Source organism: Panthera onca, chromosome A2 (genome assembly GCF_046562875.1).
Source record: "Panthera onca isolate mPanOnc1 chromosome A2, mPanOnc1 haplotype 2, whole genome shotgun sequence".
In the NCBI taxonomy this organism is placed as follows: Eukaryota; Metazoa; Chordata; class Mammalia; order Carnivora; family Felidae; genus Panthera; species Panthera onca.
This window is the reverse complement of record NC_138340.1, coordinates 5,380,146-5,405,398: the sequence shown is the minus strand read 5'-3', so window position 1 is coordinate 5,405,398 and position 25,253 is coordinate 5,380,146. Positions and strand designations below refer to the sequence as shown.

Here is a 25,253-nt window from a genome sequence, read left to right as displayed (position 1 = left end):
AGTCTGCTGATTTAAATGATGATCTCATCCCCAAACACCCTCACCCTCGCAGATACACCTGGAATAATGTTTGACCAAATATCCAGTCAAGGTGACACATCAAACTAACCATCACAGGGGTCTGCCGGGAGTCTAAGTTAAGTCATATGGGAGGCTGTTCCTTGCACTAAGCAGTTTCCCAGAACACAAAGGGTGGGGGATTCCCTAACCTTCTCTGTTTTCTAAGATCGCAAAGCTCGGGTAAAGTTCAATATTGTCATAGCCTGTAAGGCCATCGCCACCTGTCCTGTCCCCTCCCTGCTCTCACCTCCTCCTCTCTCTCCCTCACTGCCTCTGCTGTGTTTCTCAAACACTGCAGGCTGGTTCTGCCTCCAGGCCCTTAGCCTTGTGGTTCCTTCTGCCTAGAATGCCCTTCCCTCATCTCCTCAGGTCCTCTGTGACCACCAGGCACATCGCCCTGTTGCATTTTCTCCAGGGCATTTTTTCACGATCTGAAATTCTTATTTCTTTTTGCATTTATTGTCTTTCTTCTACTGGGCAGAAAGTTCTGAAATCACGAACAGGCAAGTGTCGGTTGAGAACCTATTACATGCCGGTTCCGGCTCCTTCTTGGAAGTCATCACGGATTGGGTCACGCATGCAGACAGAATGTACAATCCTGATGTGAGGTTGGACTGAGGCCTGGTGCTGGTGGGCCTGACCCACCTGGGTGGTCATTCAGGGCTTCCCAGAGGTGAGATCTGAAGTGGGGATAGGCATCAACTATGGAAAGAGGAGGAAAGAAAGTGTTCTGGGCAGTGGGGAGAGCTTGTGCAAAGGTCCTGAGGTGGGCGGGAAAGTGCTAAGGCATGCAGGAATAGACTGTGTCGGGGAGGGCAATGAGGAGCTTGTGAGGGGTTAGCAGGGCTTTGGTCCGGCTGTCAGTGGGATGCTGGGAAACTCCTTTAGCCCCAGGGCTATGGGGAACCAACAAAGGGTATTGAGTAGGGGGGGATCCTGGTTAGATTTGCTTCGTGCAGAAGAAATTTCCTGAGGTTTGAGGTAGGGGGGAAGGCTGGAAGGGGAAGGTGGGGATACTGGGAGCCCGTGGGAAGAAGAGGGTGGCAATCTGGCCTATGTAGCAGGCATGGGCTGGAGAGAAGGGGGTGCAGAGCAAGGCTCAGGAGGTAAGATGAGCCCCCTGTGGGGTAGCTGCCAACCAGCTGGGCCAGCTCCACCTTTCCCACGAACTGCCCAGGGGCTTGGTTAGCCAGGCATCAGCTGGGCTTGGGGGAAATCAGTCAGCTCCTTATCTTGAGCCCCGTCAACCAGCCCAGCCCTCCTTCCCTACTCTTCTCCACATTCGGCGGCCCCCTCTGTCCATGCAGTTTCAGGAGGCCCAGGTGAGGCTGAAGGTAAGGGTGTGTGTGTATGTGTGTGTGTGTGTGTGTGTGTGTGTGTGTGTGTTTGAAAGGCTCTGCTAAAGCCAGGATTCCCTGCCTCTCGGGGATTATGCTTTTCCTCCCCCTGTGCTGGGGTGAGTGTGGGCCCAGCAGCAGGTGCCCCACCGTGGGTGGGGCAGTGGTGTGGGCGATTTCCTGGTTTCCGTGGGAAGCAGGCCCTGCAGCCACCAGTGGTCTCGAGGAGCCTGATCTTCCGGTCTCTCCTTCCTGGGCCAGCCTCACGCAAACAGGCAGTCTCAGCCCCCACCCCGACACATCCCTAGTGTCTCTGTTCGGAGGCTGGGATGGGGGCAAGGTAGGTGAGGCTCTCCTCTGAGCAAAGTTTAAGGGGTACCCCAAATCTCAGTAATCAAAATAAATAATGTTTCGTTTTTAAATTGACATACGTTTGGGGGCACCTGGGTGGCTCAGCTGGTCAAGCGTCGGACTCTTGATTTCAGCCCAGGTCATGATGCCACGAGATTCCTGAGTTCAAGACCCGCGTTGGGCTCTGTGCTGATACCACAGATCCTGCTTGGGATTCTCTCTCTCTCTCTCTCTCTCTCTCTGTCCTTCCCTCGCTCATGCTTGCGTGCTTTCTCTCCAAATAAATGAATAAGTAAGTAAAGAAAATAAATGGGCATATGCCTGATAGATAGCATTGTGTGGATTTAAGGTGCCACATGTTCATTTGATACATTTAGATGTTGTACTACCATATTGGGATGCATGATTCACACCTCTTTAGGTTCGCATAATTGTCATTTCTTCTTGGTGGTTGGAGTAATTAAGCTCTAGTCTCTTAGCAAGTTTGCTGCTTATAATACACTATTGCTGTCTGTTCGCGATGCTGCGTGTTTAGATCCTGAAGGCTCATAAGGCAAATCATACTTCAGTGCAGTGTTTGACGTCGAGATCGTCTCCCAAACCGTATAATTCGCCCTTAGTCCATTCCCAGGGCTGTGCAATCATCACCGCCATCTAGTTCCAGAACATTGCTATCACCCCAAAAGAAAACGTACCCCTGAGTCACTCCCCAGCCCCTGGCATCCATGCAGTATTTAAAAAAAAAATCAAAATGAATGCAAAAATGAACAAAGCTGTCACATTTTACTTTTATTTGTTTATTTAAACTTTGAAAAAATGTTTTATTTATTTTTTGAGAGAGCACAAGCAGGGGAGGGGTAGGGAGAGAGGGAGACAGAGGATCCAAAGCGGGCTCTGTGCTGATAGCAGTGAGCCCGATGTGGAGCTCAAACTCACGAACCGTGAGATCAGGACCTGAGCCGAAGTCGGACGCTCAACCGACTGAGCCACCCAGGTGTCCCAAAGCTGTCACATTTTAAAACACAGACGAGCATTGAGGCTGCCCTTTGTCCCTGTGTCCCTCGCCTGCCTCACCCTAATCCTACCCAGTCTGTGCTTTGCCTGGTGGGATGATCCCACCTCCTCCAAATACATCCACCCCTGGGCCCCCCAAAGAACAGAAGGTCTGGACCTGGGTTGAGACCCTGGCAGTGACTTGGGGGATCCTCTTGTTCAAGCCCTTGAAGGACAGTCTCCAGGCCTTTGGCGGCCAGTTGACTGGTTGGCTGGAGGGCTTGGGGTCTGTTTTGGGCACACTGTAGCTGAAACAGCAGCCCCATCACTATTTATTTGGCCCCAACTGTGTACCGAGCATGTTAAGTTCTTATGCATTTCTAGAGATGGTTTCAAGAAATTATTTTTACGGAGGCATTTGCATTGTAGAACATTCCAATACATTAATACCCAGAGTAAGTGTGAAAGCCCACCTCCACCCCACCCCCCGCAGCCCCAAAGGCACCAGCAGCTTCCGATGTGTCCTTCCACACCTCCCAGAGCACCTGTGTTGTGCTCAATCCTTATAAAGCTCCCCCCTGAAGTGAGCACTGATATCACCCTCATTCTACAGGTGCATTGAGTGAGGCTCAGAGAGGTCAGGTCACTTGTCCAAAGTCATAGAGCATGTGAGGAGGTGTGACGTGAATTCAGGCCTGTCCGACTCCAAAGCCAGCAAAGGAGAGGGAAAAGCCCTTCCACAGGAGGATTCCTCTAAGCTCCGCTGAAATCCTGGTTCACTCATTCAGTCACTCAACAAACACCTTCTGGACTCGATCGAGCGCTGGGTGTGTGACACACACAGGGTCCTGGTGGATGACACCATTAACGAAGCATCAAACAAGTCAGATGATCACCACTGGAGCGAGAGGACAGAAAATGGGTCTGCCCGGGTGGATGCCACAGGAATGTAAAGGAAACATCCATGTTAAAAAAAAAGCATAATCTCATGATTATGAGCTTCAAACGAACAGGCAGTGAGAAATCCCCTTCTCATCTTGCGGCCCAGGTTACCGTCCAAGAGCATCATCCCTCAATGGAGGTGATATTGCCCCCAAGGGGGTAAAAATTAGTTCTGGAGGGGGGTGGGGAAAATGCATTTTCATGTATAAAGCACAGATACACATAGAAATATAAACAGATACAGAGTCGATCTGCGCTGTTAAACTTTCATGGGGGACGATTAGGAAAAAAATGTCTAATAATGGCTGTGCCTTTGGATGGGATTTTGGGAAACTCTTTTCTAGAACAGCCAAAACAGCTCCTTGTGAAATCTTCCAGAGACGTGCTGTGTATTTTCTTTTATTAAAAACATTTTTTTAATGTTTATTTATTATTGAGAGACAGACAGAGCATGAGCAGGGGAGGGGCAGAGAGAGAGGGAGACACAGAATCCGAAGCAGGCTCCAGGCTCCGAGCCGTCAGCACAGAGCCCGACGCGGGGCTCGAACCCACAGGACCGTGAGATCATGACCTGAGCTGAAGTCGGACGCCTAACCGACTGAGCCACCTTGGTGCCCATAATGTTTGTTTATTTTTGAGAGAGAGAGAGAAAGAGAATGCAGAGAGGGAGAGGGAGGGGCACAGAGAATCCAAAGCAGGCTCCAGGCTCCCAGCCGTCAGCCCAGAGCCCGACGCAGGGCTCGAACTCACCAACCGCGAGATCATGACCTGAGCTTAAGTCGGATGCCCAACCGACTGAGCCACCCAGGTGCCCCCGTTCTGTGTATTTTCAAGCAAAACTCATTTATTCCTGTTTTTTTTTTTTTCTTCCCATAAACGCTAACATAGCCTTTTGGGCTTTCTTTTTCTTTTTCCTTTTTTTTTTTTTTTTTTTTTCCACTCAAAATATATCTTGGCGATAAACTCATGTCAGTGAATGCAGCTGGCTGGGGTTCCCTTTGTACAGTCGTGAAGTGTTTCTCTATGTTCGAGGGCAATCGCATTAACCTCTTCTCCTGGAGGTCCCACAACATCAGAAGCACAAAATGTTTCCAATGTTCCGCTGCTACAAAGCACTGCAGGGTACGCGGATAACTGCATTCACGTCATTTTGCACATGAGCGATTGTATCTGAAGGAGAAATTCCTGGAAGTGCCGTAGCTCGGCCACAGGTGTGTGCATGTGTCATTTAGGTAGTGATGATGACTTGTCCCACTAGGGGTGGTACCAGCGTCCTTCCTCATCACCAAGGTAAGAGAATGCCAGTTTCCTCACAGCCTCGCCAATGTGGAGTGTTATCGAGCCGTTTGATCTCTGCCAATCTGATGGGCTAAAAATGGCATCACGGTATAGTGTTCATGTTCATTTCCTTTATGAGACTAGCGTCTTCTCCTGGGTGAGAGAACTGTCTCTCTCTGTGAGCTCAAGTTTCACAGCCTTTGCTAACTTTTCCATGCACTGTTGTAGGTTTTTATTCTTGATTCTTTCCAAGAGTTCTTTACATATTACGGACATTTTCCCTTTGTGTTATGAGTTGTCATTTTCTCCACTCACCGTTTGAAAATTATTTATTATCGGGGCACCTGGGTGGCTTAGTCGACTGAGCGTCCAACTCTTGATCTCAGCTCAGGTCCTTGATCCCAGGGTTGTGAGTTCAAGCCCTGCATTGGGCTCCATGCTGGATGTGAAGGCTACTTAAAAATAAAAAAAATAAAAAACACAAACAAATAAAATAAAACTATTATTTAATTTGTTTTTTAAAATGTTGTCATCTGTCTTGATTTTGTTCAGGGTGAGTTTTACTTTGCAGATTTTTTTTTTTTTTGTGATGTTTACATAAAGTCAACTGCTTTAGTCATTCCTTTTATGGCATCTGAGCTTTGTTATCATACTGAGAAAGGGGCTACCTTTGAGAAGGTGGGAGGTGGAGGGAGCATTCTCAGTACAAAAGCCCTGAGGTAGGAAGGGGGCTTGGCATGTGTCTTAGTCAGGGTTCTCCAGACAAAGCCAACCAAGAAGATGCACGTGTAGCGAAAGACAGATGTATTTTAAGGAACTGGTCACGTGATTGTGGAGGTCGACCCAAAATCTGTAGAGTAGGCTGGGAGGCTGGAGACCCAGGAAGAGCTGCAGTTTGAATCCGAAGGTAGTCGTCTGGCAAAATTCCTTCTTTCTTGGGGGAGGGTTAGTTTTTGTTCTCTGAAGGCCTTCAACTGATTAGACGAGGCCCACCCACCACCCCACGAGGGAGTAACCTGTGTTACTCAAAGTCTGTGATTTCAATGTGAATCTCACCGAAAAAAAATACCTTCATGGCAATGTCTAGAATGGTGTTTGATCAAGGCGTTTGGTCCAATATCGGCACCACAGCCTAGTGAACGTGACACACAAAATCGACCACTTCTTGTCAAGTTGGCACACATCTCCGTAAGCCCTCCTTTTGCAGTACACGATACAGAGTCCCTGCTCCTCGTTCTGGTCTCCCAGGACCCAGGACAGGAATGCACACAGCCTGTGCGGAGGCTCAGGCTCCGCATGGGTGTGTGTGTATGGGGGGAGGGGGGGGCAGATGGCAGGCAGAGTGCAGAGGTTTACCCACAACTCCTGGGAGGAGGTGAATTTCCTAACAGTAGACTTGAGGTGCTCCCTACGCGTGGGGGTGTGCCAAGGTGGGGGCACATGTTAGGAGAGCTGTAGAGAAAATTCCTGCATCAGGGGAGGTTTGGAGTTGGGGAGACCTCAGTCTGGTCTAAATGAGAGTTGACTTAGCAGCCCAGGGGTGGTGGGGGTTTCTGCTTCTCCTCACTTCCTGTAGCATCGGGACCCAGCCTGTGCCACATCCCTTCTTTGTGTGTGTGTGACTGGCAGTGCCCTGACATCGCTGTCGGGGTGGGTCTCGCTTGAGGTCTGGGAGGACCGGTTTGCTGCAGTCTGTATGGCTCTCAAAGTGATGCTTGTTCGCAGTGCCTTGAGCTTGGAGGTGGTGCCCCCTTGCGGGAAGAATGGGAAGTTTCGCCTCAGGACCCTGCGACCCCCTGGCCTGCGCGTTCTGCAGATTGAGGCCGCCCGCCTGGTGACGCGGTGAGACAAGGGGGTCCAACTCTGAAGGTGATTTGGAGATCCTGGCCTGACTGGGGGACTGTCCCCGCAGCTAAGGACCACTTACTGGCCAGGAATGGGACCGGAGCCCCTGCCTAGTCCCCAAGACAGTGGGACAGGGCCGGTGGGGATAACCAGGGCCCTCAATCACCCCCATTGTCTGATGGCAGATGTGGGGGTGGGGGTGGGGTGATGGTCTCAGTGCTCCATAAATAAATGAGGTTCCACTCGTGAAAATTCCTGCATAAGAATAGTGCTGGCAGGTGAGTCAGATTGAGGAAGGAGGAAACAAGTGAGGGAGGAAGAGAGAGAAAGAGAGAGGAAAGAGAAGGAGGGAGGGGGAGGGAGAGGGAGGGAGAGAGGGAGAAGGAGAGGGAGAGAGAGATATCTAAGTGAGCAAATAAAAACCAAAAATAGCCTCAGGGAGACAGAGACAGGCTCAGTAGATACTGACTAATTGGATGGATGAATCAATGTCTCCTTGGAAGAGGACCCATCGTGGACAAAGACAAGCTCTGACAGCTTGTACTTATTTTGTTGATCAAGCTGGGAGGACGCGCCCAGGCTGCATGCTGGGGTTCCTGAGGTTTAGGCTGTGCTGGATGGTGTGAAGGCAGAGGGTCTTGCCTCCAGCAGGGACTCAGCATGGCCAAGGATGAGGTTGGAGGGAGGAGAGGGGACCCAGGGTGGCTTCTGGGGAGAATGCCCAGCCTCTGTGGAGGGACAGCTCAGGACATTTGGCCCCTGGGGACCTGTGTATGGGGCAGGAGGGAGCCAGTGTCCAGGTGGAGCCCAGGTGGGCTGGGCAGCCCTCAGGAATATCGCTGGCTGTTGGGTGTCTCAACTAATGGGGTGGGGTGTGGAGGGGGGCTGGATGTAGGGGGTGGGGTTCTAGGGAGTCTGAAAATCCTGGGGTAGAATGTCCTAGGGGTTCATCATGGGGTGACCCTAGGAGAGTGTCTTTGGGGAGAAACTCAGGGGGCTCAGAACACAGGGGAGGGCCTAGGGCATTAGTGAGGGTGATCATGGGATGGTCCTGGGGACTGGAACCTTCCTGAGAAGATGTGAAGGGCTGAGGAGTGGGGTCAGGAGGTGTGCTGTAAGGCAGGCCATGTGGGAGTATTTCTGGGGGAGACACAGAGCTGAGAGCAGTGGGGCTATCCGGGGGGGGGTCTGGGGGTTCAGAACATAGTGTTCTTTGGGGGGCACAGGTGGGGGGGGGTGTGAGATGGAAGAAAGGAGTCTGGGAGAACAAATCATGCAGCAAGGACAGAGTTATGGGGGAGGATACAATTTGGGGAAAGGGCTTTGGACACCGGAGGATGCTTTGGTGCAGGGGAGACCCTTCAAGATCAGAACATGGGTCTTTGTGGTGGGTGCGGAGTTTCAGCACCTGTGGGGGGGATGCTCGGAATACCAGGGTATGGGAGAACTTGGGATAATAAGACGGGGGAAACCAATGAAGGGGTGGATTTGGGGTGCTTGAACTAGGGGTGTCTTGGTGGGATGTGTTTGGGGATTAGAAGTGGGGCAAGATTCTGAGGGTGCTTCTATTCCATCATGAGGGTTCTGGGGGGTGGGCTGGAGCACCTGGTGCAGGTTCCTTGGGGAGGAGCAGGTTATGGAGATGGGTTGGGGGTCCTTGAGGGGTATAGTAGGGAGTGGACTGGGGCTTAGAGCCTAGGAGAAACTTGGCGGGGGGAGGTCTATATCAAAAGCAATAGATCATGGGGGTGAGATTAGGGGGTGAGAATCTGGGGATGTCTTGGGGGTGGGCTTGGTGAGGGGTCCCAGCCTGAGAGTGCCTTGGGGCGGGGGAGGGATCATGGGAGGTGGGTGTGACAGGGTTAGGACAAAAGGTGGCGCGTTGGGGCTGGATCGTGGAGGGGCGGGTTTCAGGGAGTCCGAACTGGGTGCTTCTGGGGTTGCATCATGGGAGGTGAGTTAGGGCAGGAAAGAAGCAGGATGTCCGGGAGGCACATCTTGGTGGCGTCAGAACCCGAGGTGAGCCAGGGTGGGCGGGCCCGGGAGTGGACCGGGCTGGGCTGGGTCAAGGCAGGACAGAGCCGGCTGGGTATTGGAAGCTTTAGTGCCCCCCCCCGCCCCGCCCCCACCGCGCCGCCGGGGGTCAGTAGCATTTGCGGTAGACGATGTGCGGTCCCTGCTCTTCGTACTGCTCCCGCAGGACCCAGCAGGCCTGGAAGGCGCGCAGCGAGGCCAGGATAGAGCCCCCCCTCCACACCGAGAAGTTTCTGGAAGGCTGCGCCGCCACCACCACGTGGGCCTCCGGGGGCTGGCGGCGCAAAAGCTCCGCCCTGAAGCGGCCCTCGAACCCCCGGAAGAGCGAGGAGCCCCCGCAGAGCAGCACGTTCTGGGCCACGTCCGCGCGCGCCTCCGGGGGCACCTTGTGAAGGCTCCGTCCGGCCATGGCGGGGACGCCCGCGGGCGACAGCCCCGGCATCTCCGGGGGGCTGAACAGCAGCTCGGGGCACTGGAACAGCTCCTTGCCCAGCGTGAGCGTCCGCCCGTCGGGCAGCCTCAGGGTCTGGCGGCACTCCCGCTCGGGTCGCGCCTGCGCCTGGAGGAAGTCGGGGGCCACGTAGCAGTAGCGATGCTTGATGGCCTCGACCGTGTCCAGGTCGTGCTGGCCCGGCGGCAGGCCCGGGCCGAGGAGCGTCTCCGCCAGGAAGGCGGTCAGGTGGGTGCCCGCCAGGTCCAGGCGCTCGGTGGCGTGCGGCAGGTTGTAGCCCTGGAAAACCGCCGCCGCGCAGGTGACGCCGTGGCCGGCGTCCACCACCAGCCCGCTGACCCGCCCGTGCGCGTAGACGGACAGCACGGCCTGCGAGGCCACGTACGTGGCGGGGCAGCGCAGCGACTCGAAGGCCACCTCCACCAGCTTCTCGCGGTTGGTGCTGGGGCTGAAGGGCGGGTCGGAGAACAGCAGCGGGTGGTCCCCCGGGGCCGCCCGGAGGTCGTGCTCCAGCAGGTGGCGCCAGATGAGCTCGGCGGCGTCCCAGTCCACCACGATGCCGTTACGCACCGGCTGCACCAGCGTCAGCTCCGGGCGCTTGCGGGCGGCCTCGCCGATGAAAGTCTCCAGCGCCGCCTGCCGGGGGGAGGACGGCTTCTTGGGCTGGCAGCCCACGATGGTGGCCACGGTGTAGGCGGGCCGGGCCTGGCCCGCGAAGCCCACCTTACAGGTGCCTGTGCCCATGTCGATGACCACCGCGCCGGTCCTTGGTGGCAACCTGTCGCCCACCATGCTGGGGGGCTCCTGCTGCAGGGTCTCGTTCGCCAGGATTGAGCCGGGGTTCGCGCCAGGCCTGGGGGCCTCTGGGGAGGGCTGGGGCTTCGTGCACCCGGAGTGGTTGGCGTCCATGGCTGCGGGTGGCTGGGTGGGCTGCTTGGCAAGGCTGACCGCTTTCCTCTGGGGGGGTGGGGGGCAGGGGTGTGAGGAGAAAAGGCTGAGGCGCGAGCAGGGCAGGCACATGCGGAGGGAGGGGACGGACCAGTGGTCTATGACATCACCCTCATATCACCCTGTCACCCTCGAATCATCACCCTGCTGGCTGCCCCCTTCAAAAGACTTCACAATGCAGGGGAAGGGAAGGGGAAGGGGATGAGCCTATCCCAGAAAGCTGCCAGGATACTCCTCTGTTCTGGGGATGCCCCTCCAAAGCGGCAAGTTTGGAGAAGCAGGCTAGAGGGTGCCCAAGGAGAGACCAGCTCCCTGATCCCAGGAAGACCCAAGAGCCCAGGAAGCCCCAAGAATCCTTCTCTTGGTGCTTCCTTAGAATTTCATCTTAAAATTAATTTAATTAAAAATAGTAACCCTTATGGGGTGCCTGGGTGGCTCGGTGGGTTAAGCATCCAGCTTCGGCTCAGGTCATGATCTCTCCGTGCGTGGGTGTGAGCTGTGCTGACAGCTGGGAGCCTGGAGCTGCTTCGGATTCTGTGTCTCCTCCTCTCCCTGCCCCTTCCCGCTCATGCTCTGTCTCTGTCTCTCTCTCAAAAATAAATAAACATTAAAAAAATAAAATATTGCTTCTTAGAATATTAATCAGAAGGTGACTGGCCAGCTGGTTTGTCCTTCTGGTTTCCTAAAGGAAACAAAAGCCTACCTGGGGTGGGGTGCAAGGAGAGGCACAGACACCCCCGTACTGTCCTTTGATTCTTCTGCTCTTTTCTACACCTGGCACAGTTTCCTTGCCCCATTCCTGTAGACCGGGAATTTGCCTCTTCAAATCGTAGCAAGATGCCACCTCCCCTTGGAAGCCTGCCCTGATTTCCCTTCCCTCTCTCTACCACATGGTGATGGTGATGAAGAGGTGTCTGTCTTCTCTCCAGGGGCGACTTCTGCTTCCCCTCAGTGGGAGGGGTCTCTGTGGGATCCAAAAAGGGAGCTCTCAGTAAGATAAACGGGACAGGGCAGAATCAGGGAATTTCTTTCCTTTTTTAAGGCTGAATAATATTCCATTGTGTGTATACACCCCGTTTTGCTTATCCGTTCATCTGCTGATGCATTTGGATTGCTTCCATGTTTTAGTTATTGTGATTAATGCTGCTCTGAACCTAGTTGTGCAAATATCTCTTTAAGTCTCTGCTTTCAGTTCTCTGGGGTATATACCCAGAATTGGGATTGCTGGATCATAAGGTAATTCTATTTTTAATGGTAAGTATTTTACAATGTACAGATGTATCAAATCAGTGCCTTGTACAACTTAAACTCACTGCAATGTTATATGTCAGTTACATCTCAATAGAGCTGGAGGTGGGGAAGGACCCAGACCCTCAATAAATTGCTAAGTAAATGAACATTTCCAAAAACACGGATCAGACCACAAACAAAATTAAAAACTCGACCTCACTCTTGGGCCAGGATTAAACCTGGACACAACTAGGAGATGAGGCCTTCTTACTTCTATCTTCCTGTGACTTATTCAGCTCTTGTGCTGGCAATTTCTAGCATTACACACACACACACACACACACACACACACACACACACACACACACACACACAATTGATTTGTTTTAACTAACAGATGATACTTAGCACCACCAGAAGTGGGTTTTGAGGCAACTCTCCTGATCCGTTTTGGAGCCGGCTGTCCTTATTTGAGACAATTCCTTCTTCCCCAATGCACCCCCTTCTGGATAACGTATGTGCAAGAAATGAACGCTGTCCGCATTAAATGCCAACTCCCCAGCCCCCCTCCCACCCCTGGCTGCCACCACCTACTTTCTGTCACTGTGGATGGGACTCTTCTAGGGACCTCCTATGAGTGAACGCCTACTGTATCTGTCCTTCTGTGACTTGCTTATTTCACAGAGCACAGTGTCCTCAGAGTTCTGCTATGTTGAAGCATGTGTCAGAATATTTTGAGAGATCATGATATTATTTTCCATAGGGGCCGCACCTCTCCACATCCTTAACACTTGTTTTTGTCTCTCTCTCTCTTTTTTTTTTTTGCTTTTTGATTTTTAATTATAGCTACCGTAACGTATGAGGTTGTAATAGTGTTGTAAGCATCGGCATGTTAGAAAGACATGTTTAGTTCAGACAGACTGTTACATAAAGAACTGAATAGCCCATGTTCAGAGCCCAGCCTTTGGTATCCATGGTGATACAGGTGTGTGCAGAAGGGGAGCCACTTTCCATTTTTCTGCATCACTCAACAGACCTGCAGGATGGACCCTTGAGCCCTTAAAACATACTTTGGTGAATTTAGGGTACAGCCATTGAAGACAAAAATAAACATCCCCCCCTTAAAGAATCATCATGGTGAGTGAAAGGGGTGTTAAATGATAGCTTAGAATGGGGGTCAGGTCAATTGTAACTGCATCTTGAGGGTGCTGGGTTCATTTTTTTCTGATGGGGGAATAAAGGCTCAGAAAGGTGAAGTAATTTGCCCAAATTCACACAGCTGGGATGGTGCAGGGGGCAAGATTTGAACCCAGATCTCTGAGCTACTGCAGTGACCGAAAAGTATCCTGGAAAATTGTGAGGTCTAAGATTCATCTGAAACAGTAGAAGTGGAGGCTGGAATGCATTGGCCTCAGTTTCCCCTATTGCGTCTGACACATAATAGACGCTAGATTCGTGGATACCACGGCAAACAGGACAGCGAGCATCGTGATGAGAGGCAACGAGGCAACGAGGCAACGATGTGGTCAAGACCACCGATCTGGAGCCAGCTGCTGGGGTTTAAGGTAAGAAGGTAATAAGGCTGGAGGTAATAATGGTACTAACTTCCAAGGGCAGCGAAGTAGACGGACGAGTTATTATTTGTGAAGTGTTTAGGTCAGTGGCTGGTACGTCGTAAGCGCTACTGAGGGTTACACAAATCACACGTCTTGTGCGTGTGAGTAACCCAGAGGTGGAAACATCTGAGCAACAGCTCTGCAGGGGAATTAGGGATTAAGATGGGCATGTCTCTTGAAAAACCTTTTTTTTTTTTTTTTTTTTTTTTTTTTTTGCGCCCTCCCGGCTTCAGATCCGGGCCGCGGGCTTATCTGACACCTGCGTGGGCCGCGAGGCTTTCCACCTGCGTCTGCGGTCGCGGGGAGTCGAGTTGTATAGCTTCCTGCCAACAGGGGGCGCCCAAGACCACCAGCTTCTTTTTCCTGCAGCTGAGTCTTTCGTCCAGTTCACAGCCTTGGTTGCAAATTAGGATCGTCAGATGAATTAAAAAAAAAAAAAAAAAAAAAAATCTCCGTGTTCTGGCTGCCCCCCGTCCCCGACCGACTGCATCAGAGTTCTGCAGATGGGGACCAAGCATCCGTGATTGTTTAAAGCTCCCAGGAGATCTTAATGTGAAGCCAGTGGAGATCAGGTGATTTGGATGTTCAGCATTTTGAAATTCTGCTTCTCCTCCTGCCCCCTCCCCTCCCCTCCCCATCCTCCCGTCCTGTCCCCCCTCCCCTCCTTTTTTTTTTTTTTTTTTAAACATTCTCAAATTCTTAATTTCTCCTGACCATCAGAAAGGATGGACCGGGAGTCTGGGGTTGTGAGGAAGTTCTCTTGGATCAGCGGTTCTCATGCTTCAGTGTGTATGAGCATCTTCAGATGGGCTTGTTAAAACACAGAGTTCTGATCCTGCTCAGAGATTCTGATTCAGCAGGTCCAGCCACCCCCCCCCCCCCCCCCCGAATCTGCATTCCTAAGAAACTTCCAAGTAATGCTGATGCTCCTGGTTGGCCGGCTGGACTTTGAGGAGCCTTGTCTGGAGCCTTGCAGACATCTGGGAGACGAAAGGAAAACTCACAAGAAAGTTTTATATAGAGATATGAATGTTATGTAGCCATGAGAAAAAAGGAACCCCTGCCGTTTGCACAGCTTGGATGACACTTGAGGGCATTACGCGAAGTAAGCAAGTCAGAGAAAGACAGACGCTGTGTGATCTCGCTTATATGTGGACTCGAACAAAGCTGAATCTGTAGAAACAGAGAGTAGAATGGTGGTTACCAGGGGCTGGGGGGTGGGGGAAAGGGTGATGTTGGTCAAAGGGTACAAACTTCTAGTTATGAGTAAGTTCTGAGGCTCTAATGTATGGTAGTCACTGTAGTTAACAATACTGTGTTACATACTTGAAAGCTGAAAAGCCAGTGCACCTGTTCTCACCACAAAAACAGTGATGACGTAAAACACCTGGTGGTAACAGTTTTGCAACTGGTAAGTGTATCCGTCATTCTACGCCTCACGCTTTACACAGCATTATCTGTCAGTTATATCTCAATAGAGCCGAAAAAGTACAGAATAAAAGACTGATATAGTGTTCCTATTTGTTCTCCAGGGTTTATAGCAAGACTGCTCAGGCCATCAGTGACTGCTTGTCTTTGTTTATTGTGGTGGTTAATGTTCTACAACGTCACGACTCACACGGAGTTAGTGACTACTGAACTCTGGTTACCTTTTCATCAGCTAGTCAAGTGATCTGTTTAAATTAGAAGGCATGCTTCTTTTTTTATTTAATTTTTTTAATGTTTACTTATTTTTGAGAGCAAGAGAGAGGGAGAACAGGGAAGGGGCAGAGAGAGAGAGGGAGACACAGAATCCGAAGCAGGTTCCAGGCTCTGAGCTGTCAGCACAGAGCCCGACGCGGGGCTTGAACCCACGAACTGTGAGAACATGACCTGAGCTGAAGTTGGACGCTTAACTGAACCACCCAGGTGCCCCTGTGTGTTTCTGTTTAAAGATACATTCAATATACATTATTGACCTTAGTAACACTGAACTCACAGCCAACATCACTCACTATACCTGAAGCCTGAATGAAGCTTGTCTAGCACATGCATTTTCTCTGCAAGGCACAGCACAGCCTTCTTGCACGAGGGAGCTCTAGGCAGCACTATGCTTTGGGCCAATTTAAACAGTGAAACCATGGATGGAAAGTACAAAACTGTGAAACCTGAGGCACTAAACAGACCGTGAAAAGGGCGCTTGTGTATGGTCTGAGAGCAGAACAAGAAAGCACACCATTTGCCTTGTTGGATCTCGGTGGGCAAGAAGCATGTAGGCAACTCAGATTTTTTGTTGCTCTGTGTGTGTCTGCAAATGACCGTGAAAGTCCCAGAAGTACTGAGTTTGCGATTACAAATAAATTCAAGTAGGGCTCCTGGGGGGCTCAGTCGGTGGAGCAGCGGACTCTTGGTTTCGGCTCAGGTCATGATCTCACGGTGCATGAGTTTGAGCCCTGCATCAGGCTCTGCACTACCGGTGGGGAGCCTGCTTGGGAACCTCTCTCTCTCCCTCTCTCTCTGCCTGTCTTGTATTTCTCTCTTTCTCAAAATAAATAAACCACAAAAAAAATCAGTAGGTGGATTCTCAAATGTGGACTCTGAATAATGAGGCTTGACTGAACACACACACGTATACATATACACGTATCTACACACACATTCAAGTGCCTGTGTGTATCCACCCAACACAGGCAACAACACCACAACAAACACAACGGAAGCCGTCTGTGGATCTCTCCCCAGAGAGGATCAGGTTGCTGAGTTGAGCGTGTTGTTCACGTGGGGGAAATGCCGCTTTTGCCGGGACCCAGGCTCCCCTCTCTAGCTCTGTTGAGTGAGCAGTTCTGACCATTCTTCAGTTTGGAGGTACCACTCCCCAGCACTGCTGACCCACGTGACCTGCAGTGGGAACCAAGCGTCACATCGTCAAAAACTCCCAGGTGAATCTACTGTGTAACCCGTACTGAGAACCACTGATTAGCCGAGCAATCTTGCCATAAACCCCGGAGAGCAAATGGAAACATTGTATCGATCATGCCTTTTCATTCTATATTTTTGGTGCTTGGACACCTTGGGGCCTTGCTCACTTGGGAGAGACTCCCCGCCCAGGGCTAGCTAATTCCTAGAGATGGCACACACCTTGTTTCCCAGTGTACCTTTCGTGGGCAAAGCATGCAATCCAGAGCCCATGTTCCCTTCCCCCTCCTCTGCGGGGCTTTCACACTCAGGGCCGCTGTCCTCCACTGACCACCCCAGAGCCAGGTACCAGACGACAAGGGACAGCCCCTGAAATTATTCAAACTAGGGGGTCCTAAGCCTGTCTCCTGCCTGACCCTGGTGCTTCTCTGAGGGGACCCCGATGGTGTGCCACAACCCCTCCCCTTGGGAACTGTGAGTAACAAGGCAGCCTTTCAATGGCGGTGCTCTCCTAACCCATTGGCCTCACATGCCCGGATCATAATAAACCTCTATCTTAAAACAGACTCCTCCCCTCAGCCTTCCACTCAGAATGTTCCGTGGTGTTTGGAGGGCCCTGCCCAGCACCCCTTGGTCACCGATGCCCGTGCTCTCTCCACCATTCCTGTGGCCCATTAAGGGCTGAGTGCCATTGTTTTCTCATGTTCTGCTGGGACAAATTTTAGATATGTGGCACCTGACTCCGCTGTAATCAACGTTCTCTGCAGTGGGAAGGAGAAGCCAGAAGGGGCTTTGGATGCAATGCCTTCGGCCCCTTGACGGGTTGTTCCTCACTGCTTGGATGGAGGAGGAGCTGGTGGGCCCAGTGGGGGGTGACGCATTCCAGGGAGGTGTTATCAGGAATCCCTGTGAGACGGGTCTGCTCCCGGCCCCAGCTCAGTGGACTGCAGAGCGAGGTACAGAAGGAACCAGCAGGAGACTTGCCTTTCACCTTTGTCCCTTGCAAACAGGACGCATAACGCTACGTAGGGGCAGGTCTCGTTTCACCAGCCTGTGGACAAAACATCGGGACGTTTCACGTCATCTTTCTGGGTGAGGTCCATCACACCATGTGGTTTTTAGTGACACAGTCTCTCCAGGGAGGATGGGACCGGTTCTGCCATCTGTGGTTCTTCACGCAGAGCTTTTACGCAGGTGTTGCTGGTGTTGGCAGATGAGTTTTGGCCAGGTGTGCTGGCAAGAAACAGCCTTTTTCTGTTTATGGTTTTGTTTTTTAATCCGAAGCTTTCACATTTATGTAAATGTCTCAAAACTTTCTTTAAAAGAATAGTTTTGAGAGGGAGACAGAGCACGAGCAGGGGAGGGGCGGAGAGAGAGAGAGAGAGAGAGACAGAATCTGAAGCAGGCTCCAGGCTCCGAGCCATCAGCACAGAGCCCGACGCGGGGCTCGAACTCACGAACCGTGAGATCATGACCTGAGCTGAAGTTGGACGCTTAACCGACTGAGTCACCCGGCATCCCATAGGGTACATTCTTTTTGTTTATTCTGCTGAGCAATTTTTTTTTTCTTTACAAAATTTATTTAAATTCAAGTTAGTTAATATATAGCGTTGTATTGGTTTCCGGAGTAGAATTCAGTGGTTCATCGCTTACATAAAACACCCAGTGCGCATCACAAATGCCCTCCTCAATGCCCATCAGCCATTTAATCCACCTGCCCTCCAGCAACCCTCAGTTTGTTCTCTAAGTTAAGAGTCTCTTGTGGTTTGCCTCCCCCTCTGTTTTTATCTTATTTTTCCTTCCCTTCCCCTATGTTTTGTTTCTTAAATTCCACATACGAGTGAGCAGTTTTGAATCTTGAAATTCACAAGTTTCATTCAGGAAACACTTCTTGTCCCATATTTCCATACTTCTGAAATGCCTACTGTTTTGATATTGGGCCATCTGGATTGATTCTCTGATTTACTATTTCTTTACTGTTTTTCTCTGCGTCTTTTTGTTCCTTTGTGTTTTTTTTTTTTGTTCTTTTGTGGTGTTTTCCTATACTATACTATATATATAGTATATATATATATATATATATATATATATACACACACACACAACTATATATATATATATATATATATATATATTTTTTTTTTTTTTTAAATAATTTTGTGAGAGAGAGAGAGAGAACAGGGGTAGAGAGAGAATTCCAAGCAGGCATCATGCTCAGTACGGAGATCCCACGTGGGGTTCCATCCTGTGACCCTGGGATCATGACCTGAGCTGAGTTGGATGTTCAATAGACTGAGCCCCCCCCCCCCCCCCCGCCCAGGCGCCCCCCACCCCCATTTTGTATTTTAATCCTACTATTGAGTTTTTTCATTTCTCATATCATTAAAAAAAATTCTAACAGATCTTTTTCTTTAAAGAAAAAATATATTTTTTTTCACATATACAGTCTTTTTAGTTATACCTCTGGGTTCTAGCCAGTTATAGCTCTAATGTTACTAAGAGTTTCTTTTTGATTTCTTCCCTCAGTCTGTTTCCTCTAAAGTGCTTTCAGTTTCAATATGACTGTTGTGTGGTCTCTGTCCCTTGATACTGTTTGGTTAATTGGGTAAAACAGTGTTTGCAAGCTCTGTGCACACGAGTTAGTCTCATTTACTTTGTTTCTCTATTCAGGGTGATCTGGGTGGGTTATTTCCTTGAAGCTTCCTTAATGGTAGATGTGTTGTTGTTGTTAGGTGTTTGTGTTTTGTTTTGTTTTGTTTTTTGTTTTGTTTTGGACTGGTTGATTCCCAGAAAAGACTCTCTCACAGAAGCCAGTTCTTTGGGTAGCTACCCCGAATGTTGGCTGAATGGTCCAATTCTTTCCCTGCACAGGCAGCTAGGACTTGGGTTGTGTGTTCCACTTGCTCTGTGTTGAGGTAGGTCAAGGTCTGCAGCCAGTGAGGACATACTTGTCCAAATCCTCACCTTTGTTCTCAGTGGCTTTGGATCTAGGCCACCTTCCCACCAGTGCTCAGACTCAGGCATAACAGAAATCAGTCCCTCAGGCAGCCCCCTTCAAATTTTAGATTACAGCCCAGTCCTTTCCTTCCCTCCTCAAGGATCAGAGGGCGGCTGGGGGGCTTCCTCCTGATTGTGTGGTGCTGTGGTCGGGGAGAGATTATGCTGAGAAGGTGCCAGGTACTTTCCTGCTGGCTTCGATGCAACCGGTCTCATGCTTGAGGGGGTGCAGGAGCCCCTCAAGTAGTGTCTGAACTTTTCACAAAGGGACTCAATCCATGTGTGGTTGAATTGGTGTGTCCCCGTGGGAAAGGAAGTCTGAGGCTCCCCATTCTGCCTGCCATCTTGCTGATGTTCTAGCTAATCTCTGGTATAAGGACCCAGGTCTTATTGAATTAGGGCCTGCCCTAATGGTCTCATTTCAATTTAATTAGTCATTTAAAGACCTTATCTCTAAAGACAATCATGTTCCGATGTCCTGGGGGGGGGGGTGGTTTAGAATTTCCACATATGAATTTTAAGGGGATATGATTCAGCCTGGATGGGCCTCAAAAATATTATGCTGAGCAAAAGAATTCAGACGCAAAAGGTCACCGATTGTATGATTCTATTAATATGGAATATCCACAATAGGTAAAATCTGTGGATACAGACAGCAGTCTGGGGTTAATGGGAGTGACTGTTTCATGAGCATGGGGTCTCCTTGGGAGGACAAAAATGTTTTGGAACTAGATCAAGGTGATGGGTGCACAGCACTGTGAATGTACTAAGTCCCGCCGAATTGTACTCTTTAAAAGTATTAATTGTGTGCTTATGTGAGTTTCATCTCAATAAAAGAAGTGTGTGTGTGTTTATGTGCATATAAAGAGAGAAGAAATGGTGAGAGATATATGGATGTGCTTTTCTGCACATTTAAAAATTTTCAGGTAAAAAGTTAGAAAAACTGAGAAAAGACTTGCTGTTTCATAATTATTTTCTAGCGATTTCCATAATCTTAGGCTTATCTCCTCCAAAGAAAAAGGTGATGATGGCTTGTCAACATAAAAGGGCAAATTACTTTAAGCATGGCTCCTTCCTTCCTTCCTTCCCTCCCTCACTCCTTCCTTCCTTCCTTCTTCCTTCCTTCCTTCCCTCCCTTCCTCCCTTCCTTCCTTCCTTCCTTCCTTCTTACCCTCATTCCTTCTTTCCCTCCTTCCTTCCCTCCCTCCTTCCTTCCTTCCCTCCTTCCTTCCCTCCCTCCTTCCTTTCCTCCTTCCTTCTTTCTTTCCTTCCTCCTTCCTTCCTCCCTTCCTTCCTTCCTTCCTCCCTCCCTCCTTCCTTCCTTCCCTCCCTCCTTCCTTCCCTCCTTCTCTCCCTCCCTCCCTCCTTCCTTCCTTCCCTCCCTCCTTCCCTCCCTCCTTCCTTCCTTCCCTCCTTCTCTCTCTCCCTCCCTCCCTCCTTCCTTTCTTCCCTTCCTCCTTCCTTCCCTCCTTCCTTCCCTCCCTCCTTCCTTCCTTCCCTCCTTCCTTCTTTCCCTCCTTCCTTCTTTCCCTCCCTCCTTCCTTCCCTCCCTCCTTCCTTCCTTCCCTCCCTCCTTCCTTCCTTCCCTCCCTCCTTCCTTCCTTCCTTTCCTCCCTCCTTCCTTCCTTCTCTCTCTCCCTCACTCCTTCCTTCCTTTATTCCTTCCTTCCTTCCCTCCCTCCTTCCTTCCCTCCTTCTCTCCCTCCCTCCTTCCTTCCTTTATTCCTTCCTTCCTTCCCTCCTTCCCTCCTTCCTTCCTTCCCTCCTTCCCTCCCTCCCTCCCTCCTTCCTTCCTCCCTTCCTCCCTTCCTCCCTCCCTCCCTCCTTCCTTCCCTCCTTCCCTCCCTCCCTCCCTCCTTCCTTCCCTCCTTCCCTCCCTCCCTCCCTCCTTCCTTCCTTCCTCCCTCCCTCCCTCCCTCCTTCCTTCCTTCCTTCCTTCCTTCCTTCCTTCCTTCCATCCACTCTTGATGCAGTTCAACATGCTAGGTGTTGAGGATTCAAGACCCACTCCCCACTACTCCATATCTTGATTTCTCTTCCCCAAATCCTGTCTGTTCCAGCCCTTCCTGTTCCATAAACATCCATGTGTCCATGTGCTTTGGGTACCAGTGACACAGAAACGAGTAGTCGCAGGAGTCTTGCTGTCAAGGAACTCACGGTCTGTGGCAGTGTTACTCCAAGTGTAGCCCATGAACTGATAGTGGCCCTTGAGGAAAACAGGACCTTGAAACAGACTGTAAATGAACAATATAACTATGATTTAGTTCAGCTGGCATTTCTTCCAGAGGAAGATGTTCTCAGTTAAGGGAGCAGTGTGTTGAATAACTTTCTGGTGCAAACTCCTTGTCTACATACAGACTGTCACAACTGCTTTGAGTACCGGTCTAGTTATCTGCTTGGAAAAATTTCATGGCGAATGTCAAATCCAATTTGTAAGGGCTGACTGTTTGGCATGCCGAGTTGGGAAGCTCCATCCAGGCTCAGAAGTAGAAAGCCATGAAGCCAATTACTAATGCCTGCCATGGGCTTGGGTGTACGGCAGGTGGCACAGCACAAGGAATTGGCTGGTAGTTGCCTCTACTATATATCAAGTCCTTAACCCAGGTCACTCATTCCTGCTTCTATCCTGATTCCACTAGTTTCCATCTTTCTGATTCAGCTTTGGTTTGAGCAACACTCCCGGTCACTCACTTGGCCTCGGGAGGCTTGTCTGTGACTTCCTGCACTGGGCATCCCTGCCTAAGGTAGCTTGGCTCTCTGGGCTCTCCCCTTTCTCTTGGCTCAGCTGTGGATACACAATAAGCTCACAGGCACTAGAACCATCTGTCTTTGGATCATTGCATCTCCTGAGTCTTGGAGGCCCCTAGAGGAGGAAATGCCTCCACCCAGGGAAGTTGCCTCTTGGGCGTTTTACCACCATACCTGCCTCATTATTTAACTCAGAAGAAACCTCCTGGACATGAAAAAGAAATTTTTTTTTTCGAGCATGGGATCCATTTGCAGCAATGGATTCCTCATCTACTCCTCCTGGTTAGACCCAAACAAAAGACTTGGACATCTGTTACATCCATTTACTGACATCAGTGCTGACCATCCTTCCTGTAGTTGAGAGATGAATATTTTTCCACAGCCTCCAGGGACAAAATATCAAGGGCTCTAGGCTCCCACTGCAACTAATTTCCTCTCTTGCAGATAGGGGTTTCTGATGCGACAGGTCTCCATGGAGTCCCCACCCCCAGATCATGACATCTATTCCCCAGATGATGATGTCTGTTTCTGCATAGACAGGCAGCACTGGTTGATGCTGGAATCGAGGGAGATTTTATCAGGGGCTGTCCTAGAATGAGAGGTGTTGACCTGCTTATGGGGTATTGAGAAAGGTCCTTCATACCACATGCAGACCCTGCTGGGTGGGGGGCAAGAACTTGGAGCCCAGGCTTGTGGGGATGTTGAAGCTCCAGGCATGATTTAGAGATTAGACATTGGTGGCAGGATGGATCTGAAGAGCTGCTGATATTGTTTTCCGTAGACTTGTTGGGTTGACGGGCATTGGATGGAAGGATGAGTTCTTGTCCACCTCTTTGACTTTTGCCAACCTGCAGGAAGTTGTTATACTGAGTGTTTATTCTTTCCTTGTCTGTCTTCACTGCTATGAACCCAAGGTGGCCAGGCCTCTAGATGGCAGAAGGTGATCCATGTGGATGTTCAATCCATGTTGAAGGTCATCTCGTGTTGACTTTCCATAAAAGCTGTTGGAAGCAGCCAGACATGGGCCCCTGACCTTGGTCAGAACCACCCATCTGGCATGGGTTGGGGGCACCCTCAGCTTCCCTCCTGAGGACTGGCCATCCACAGCAGGGATCCTCCCCAAAGGAGTTCTCAGTTCTGACTTCCTGGACGCAAGAGCTGAGCATCGACTGCAAGAAAGAAACCACTTCCAGGGATGTGCTGATTCCAAATCCTAGACGGCCCTCTCAGTAGCTGTGTGACTTCCGGTAAGTCACGTCCCCTTCCTCAGCCCATGTATTGGTAGCATTAGTTCCAACAAAAATATCGCTTCCCTTACAGGATGGATACACTCAACAAGTATTTATTGAGCGAGCTCTGCTGTGGATCCTTGAGCTGGTGTAATCAAATGTGAGGATAAACGGACAATGTAAATGGCAGGGTCCTGCAAATTGCATTTGAGTAGCTAGGTTACCAAGGGCCCAGATCATGTCTAGTCATGGTGGGGAGATGGGAAGTTGTATGGGCAACAGGAAGGTGAATAATGCCAGTGTCTTTTCCTTGGTCTCTTGGCGTCAGCAAAGAGACCCCCCCCCCCCAGACCCACATTTTGGCATTACTGAGGACAGTGGGGAAAGGAAGTGGTGAAGGAGCATCTTGGAAACTTGCCCAAAGGGCTTCTCTTCAAGCCAGAAGAAAAGTACTGATTTAAGAGTCCCAGGTGATCCAGCCCAGATTTGAGTAACTCATGGCTACCTCTTCCCACCCCTGCCTGTCTCACTTGCAGGGCAGAGGCTGGGTGGATGGCAATCTTCTTCAGGAAGAGGTCTTGAGGGGAAAGAGTTTGTCAAAAGCTCAGGACACAAGGGGATCACAACCAGAATCTCCAGCCACCAAGATACCAAGAACCCAGGAATTGTTTGCATAACAGGGGGGAACATCTGGGCACCCTCAAAGGAAAGGCTTGTTTGGGGGCACACAGGACTGAGTATGTAAATATGTGTAACAAATTCTGAAATGTGTATTATGGTGCTTGGGGGAGTGTGCAGTATGCAAAGGGGAAAACAGGGACTTTGGAATCAGATTCCTATTCTGTTTAGATTTCAGCTGTTACTTCTTTGCTGGGTGGTGCTGGGAAACTCCCTACACTTCTCTGAACCCACATATGTCTTCTTGTAAAAAAAAATGCAGATAAAACAATGCCTACAGGCAGGGGTCAAATTGTGATAAAATACATGTAACAAATTTACAGTTTTAACCACTTTTAAGTGTACTATTCAGAGCATTAAGTACATTCATATTGTTGTGCAACCATCTCCAAGACTTGAAGATTAAAGTGTGAAGCACACAAAACACTTAGCCAGATGCTTGCTAAGTGAGTCCTTAATTGGACAGTCCTTAATTGGTGTCAGTCAGTCCTTAATTGGTGTCGGTTTCTTTTAGGGTGAGTCTATGTGAATGATAGAGTGAGATCAGGTTCATTTGGACATTTAAATAGCCCTTGACAGGAGCCTGTAGTAAAAGCTATTTCACTGGCTGGGATACTTGGTGTTTGTGGGGGGGGGGGTTGGTTGGCTATAAGATGGCAGAAAAATTGCAAGAATTAATTTTTTTTCTGTAGGGAGTCATGGAAATAGTAAGATATTCCCAGGATTTATGCGGGGTCTGAGCTTAATCTAATTTAAGAATAAACATCTGGAAGAGGAATTGAGGAAAATGTACAGGTTACAATTATCCTGTCTTTAAGCCAGAGGTTCTCAACAAGGGGTGATTCTGCCTCCCTGAGGACATATGGAGCCAGTTTTGGTTTTCATGATGACAGGCAGTGGTGGGGGATGCTCTTGGCATCTCGTGGGTTGAGATCCAGGGATGCTGCTAAACTTCATACAATGCACAGAACAGTTTCCCACCACAAAAAATTATCTGTCCCCAGATAACGCCACGGTGGAAAAACCCTGCTGTAGGCTAATGGATCTGGGGTTGAGTGGAGTTTGGGAGACGCTGCTAAGGGGTCTTAGAGGCCAGAGAAGGGGCAGGTGGGTTTCTACACAGGACGAGGGCATCACAGAGAAGCACTAAAGAGATTGACGGAGCTGGACAGGGTCAGACCATGGAAGGAGCCACAATGTTGAGTGATAATAACAATCAGCCAACACTGAGAAGGTTTTATGTGTCTGGGCTTGTGCTAAGCACGCATCAACTAGCAATCTCTAATGCATTTCCTCTCTAGAGAATTAGTAATAATTCTATAACAATTATATAATTTGTAGATTTTATGTATAATTATATTTATGTAAATTATATCAATTTATATATATTTATTGAGCACTTGCCACATGTCAGACACTGAGCTCTGAACATTCATCCTTTAATCTTTACAACTGTGCTTTAACATAGATTACTGTCATCCATTTGATGGATGAAGAAACTGAGGTTAAGTAGATACCCAAGGTCGAGCCGCTACAAACTAGTTGAGCTGGGATCCAAGCTCATTTTAATCCGACCCTTGGGTACACTCTCCTAAGCAATAATTCTGTGTGGTCTATTTCT

The 25,253-nt window shown here is 49.9% G+C and overlaps 1 protein-coding gene across 1 annotated transcript; it reads right to left on the bottom strand.

The window, feature by feature from the left end:
* Positions 1-8,924: 8,924 nt before the first annotated feature.
* ACTL9 (actin like 9) lies at positions 8,925-10,297 on the bottom strand. Its single transcript, XM_060630023.3, has one exon. The coding sequence runs from the start codon at positions 10,198-10,200 to the stop codon at positions 8,950-8,952; it is 1,251 nt and encodes a 416-aa protein (XP_060486006.1). The 5' UTR covers positions 10,201-10,297; the 3' UTR covers positions 8,925-8,949.
* Between the last annotated feature and the right edge of the window lie 14,956 nt (positions 10,298-25,253).

Bases quoted from the DNA above. Each gene is read 5' to 3' on its own strand.
- ACTL9 (XM_060630023.3), bottom strand. From the start codon at position 10,200: ATGGACGCCAACCACTCCGGGTGCACGAAGCCCCAGCCCTCCCCAGAG.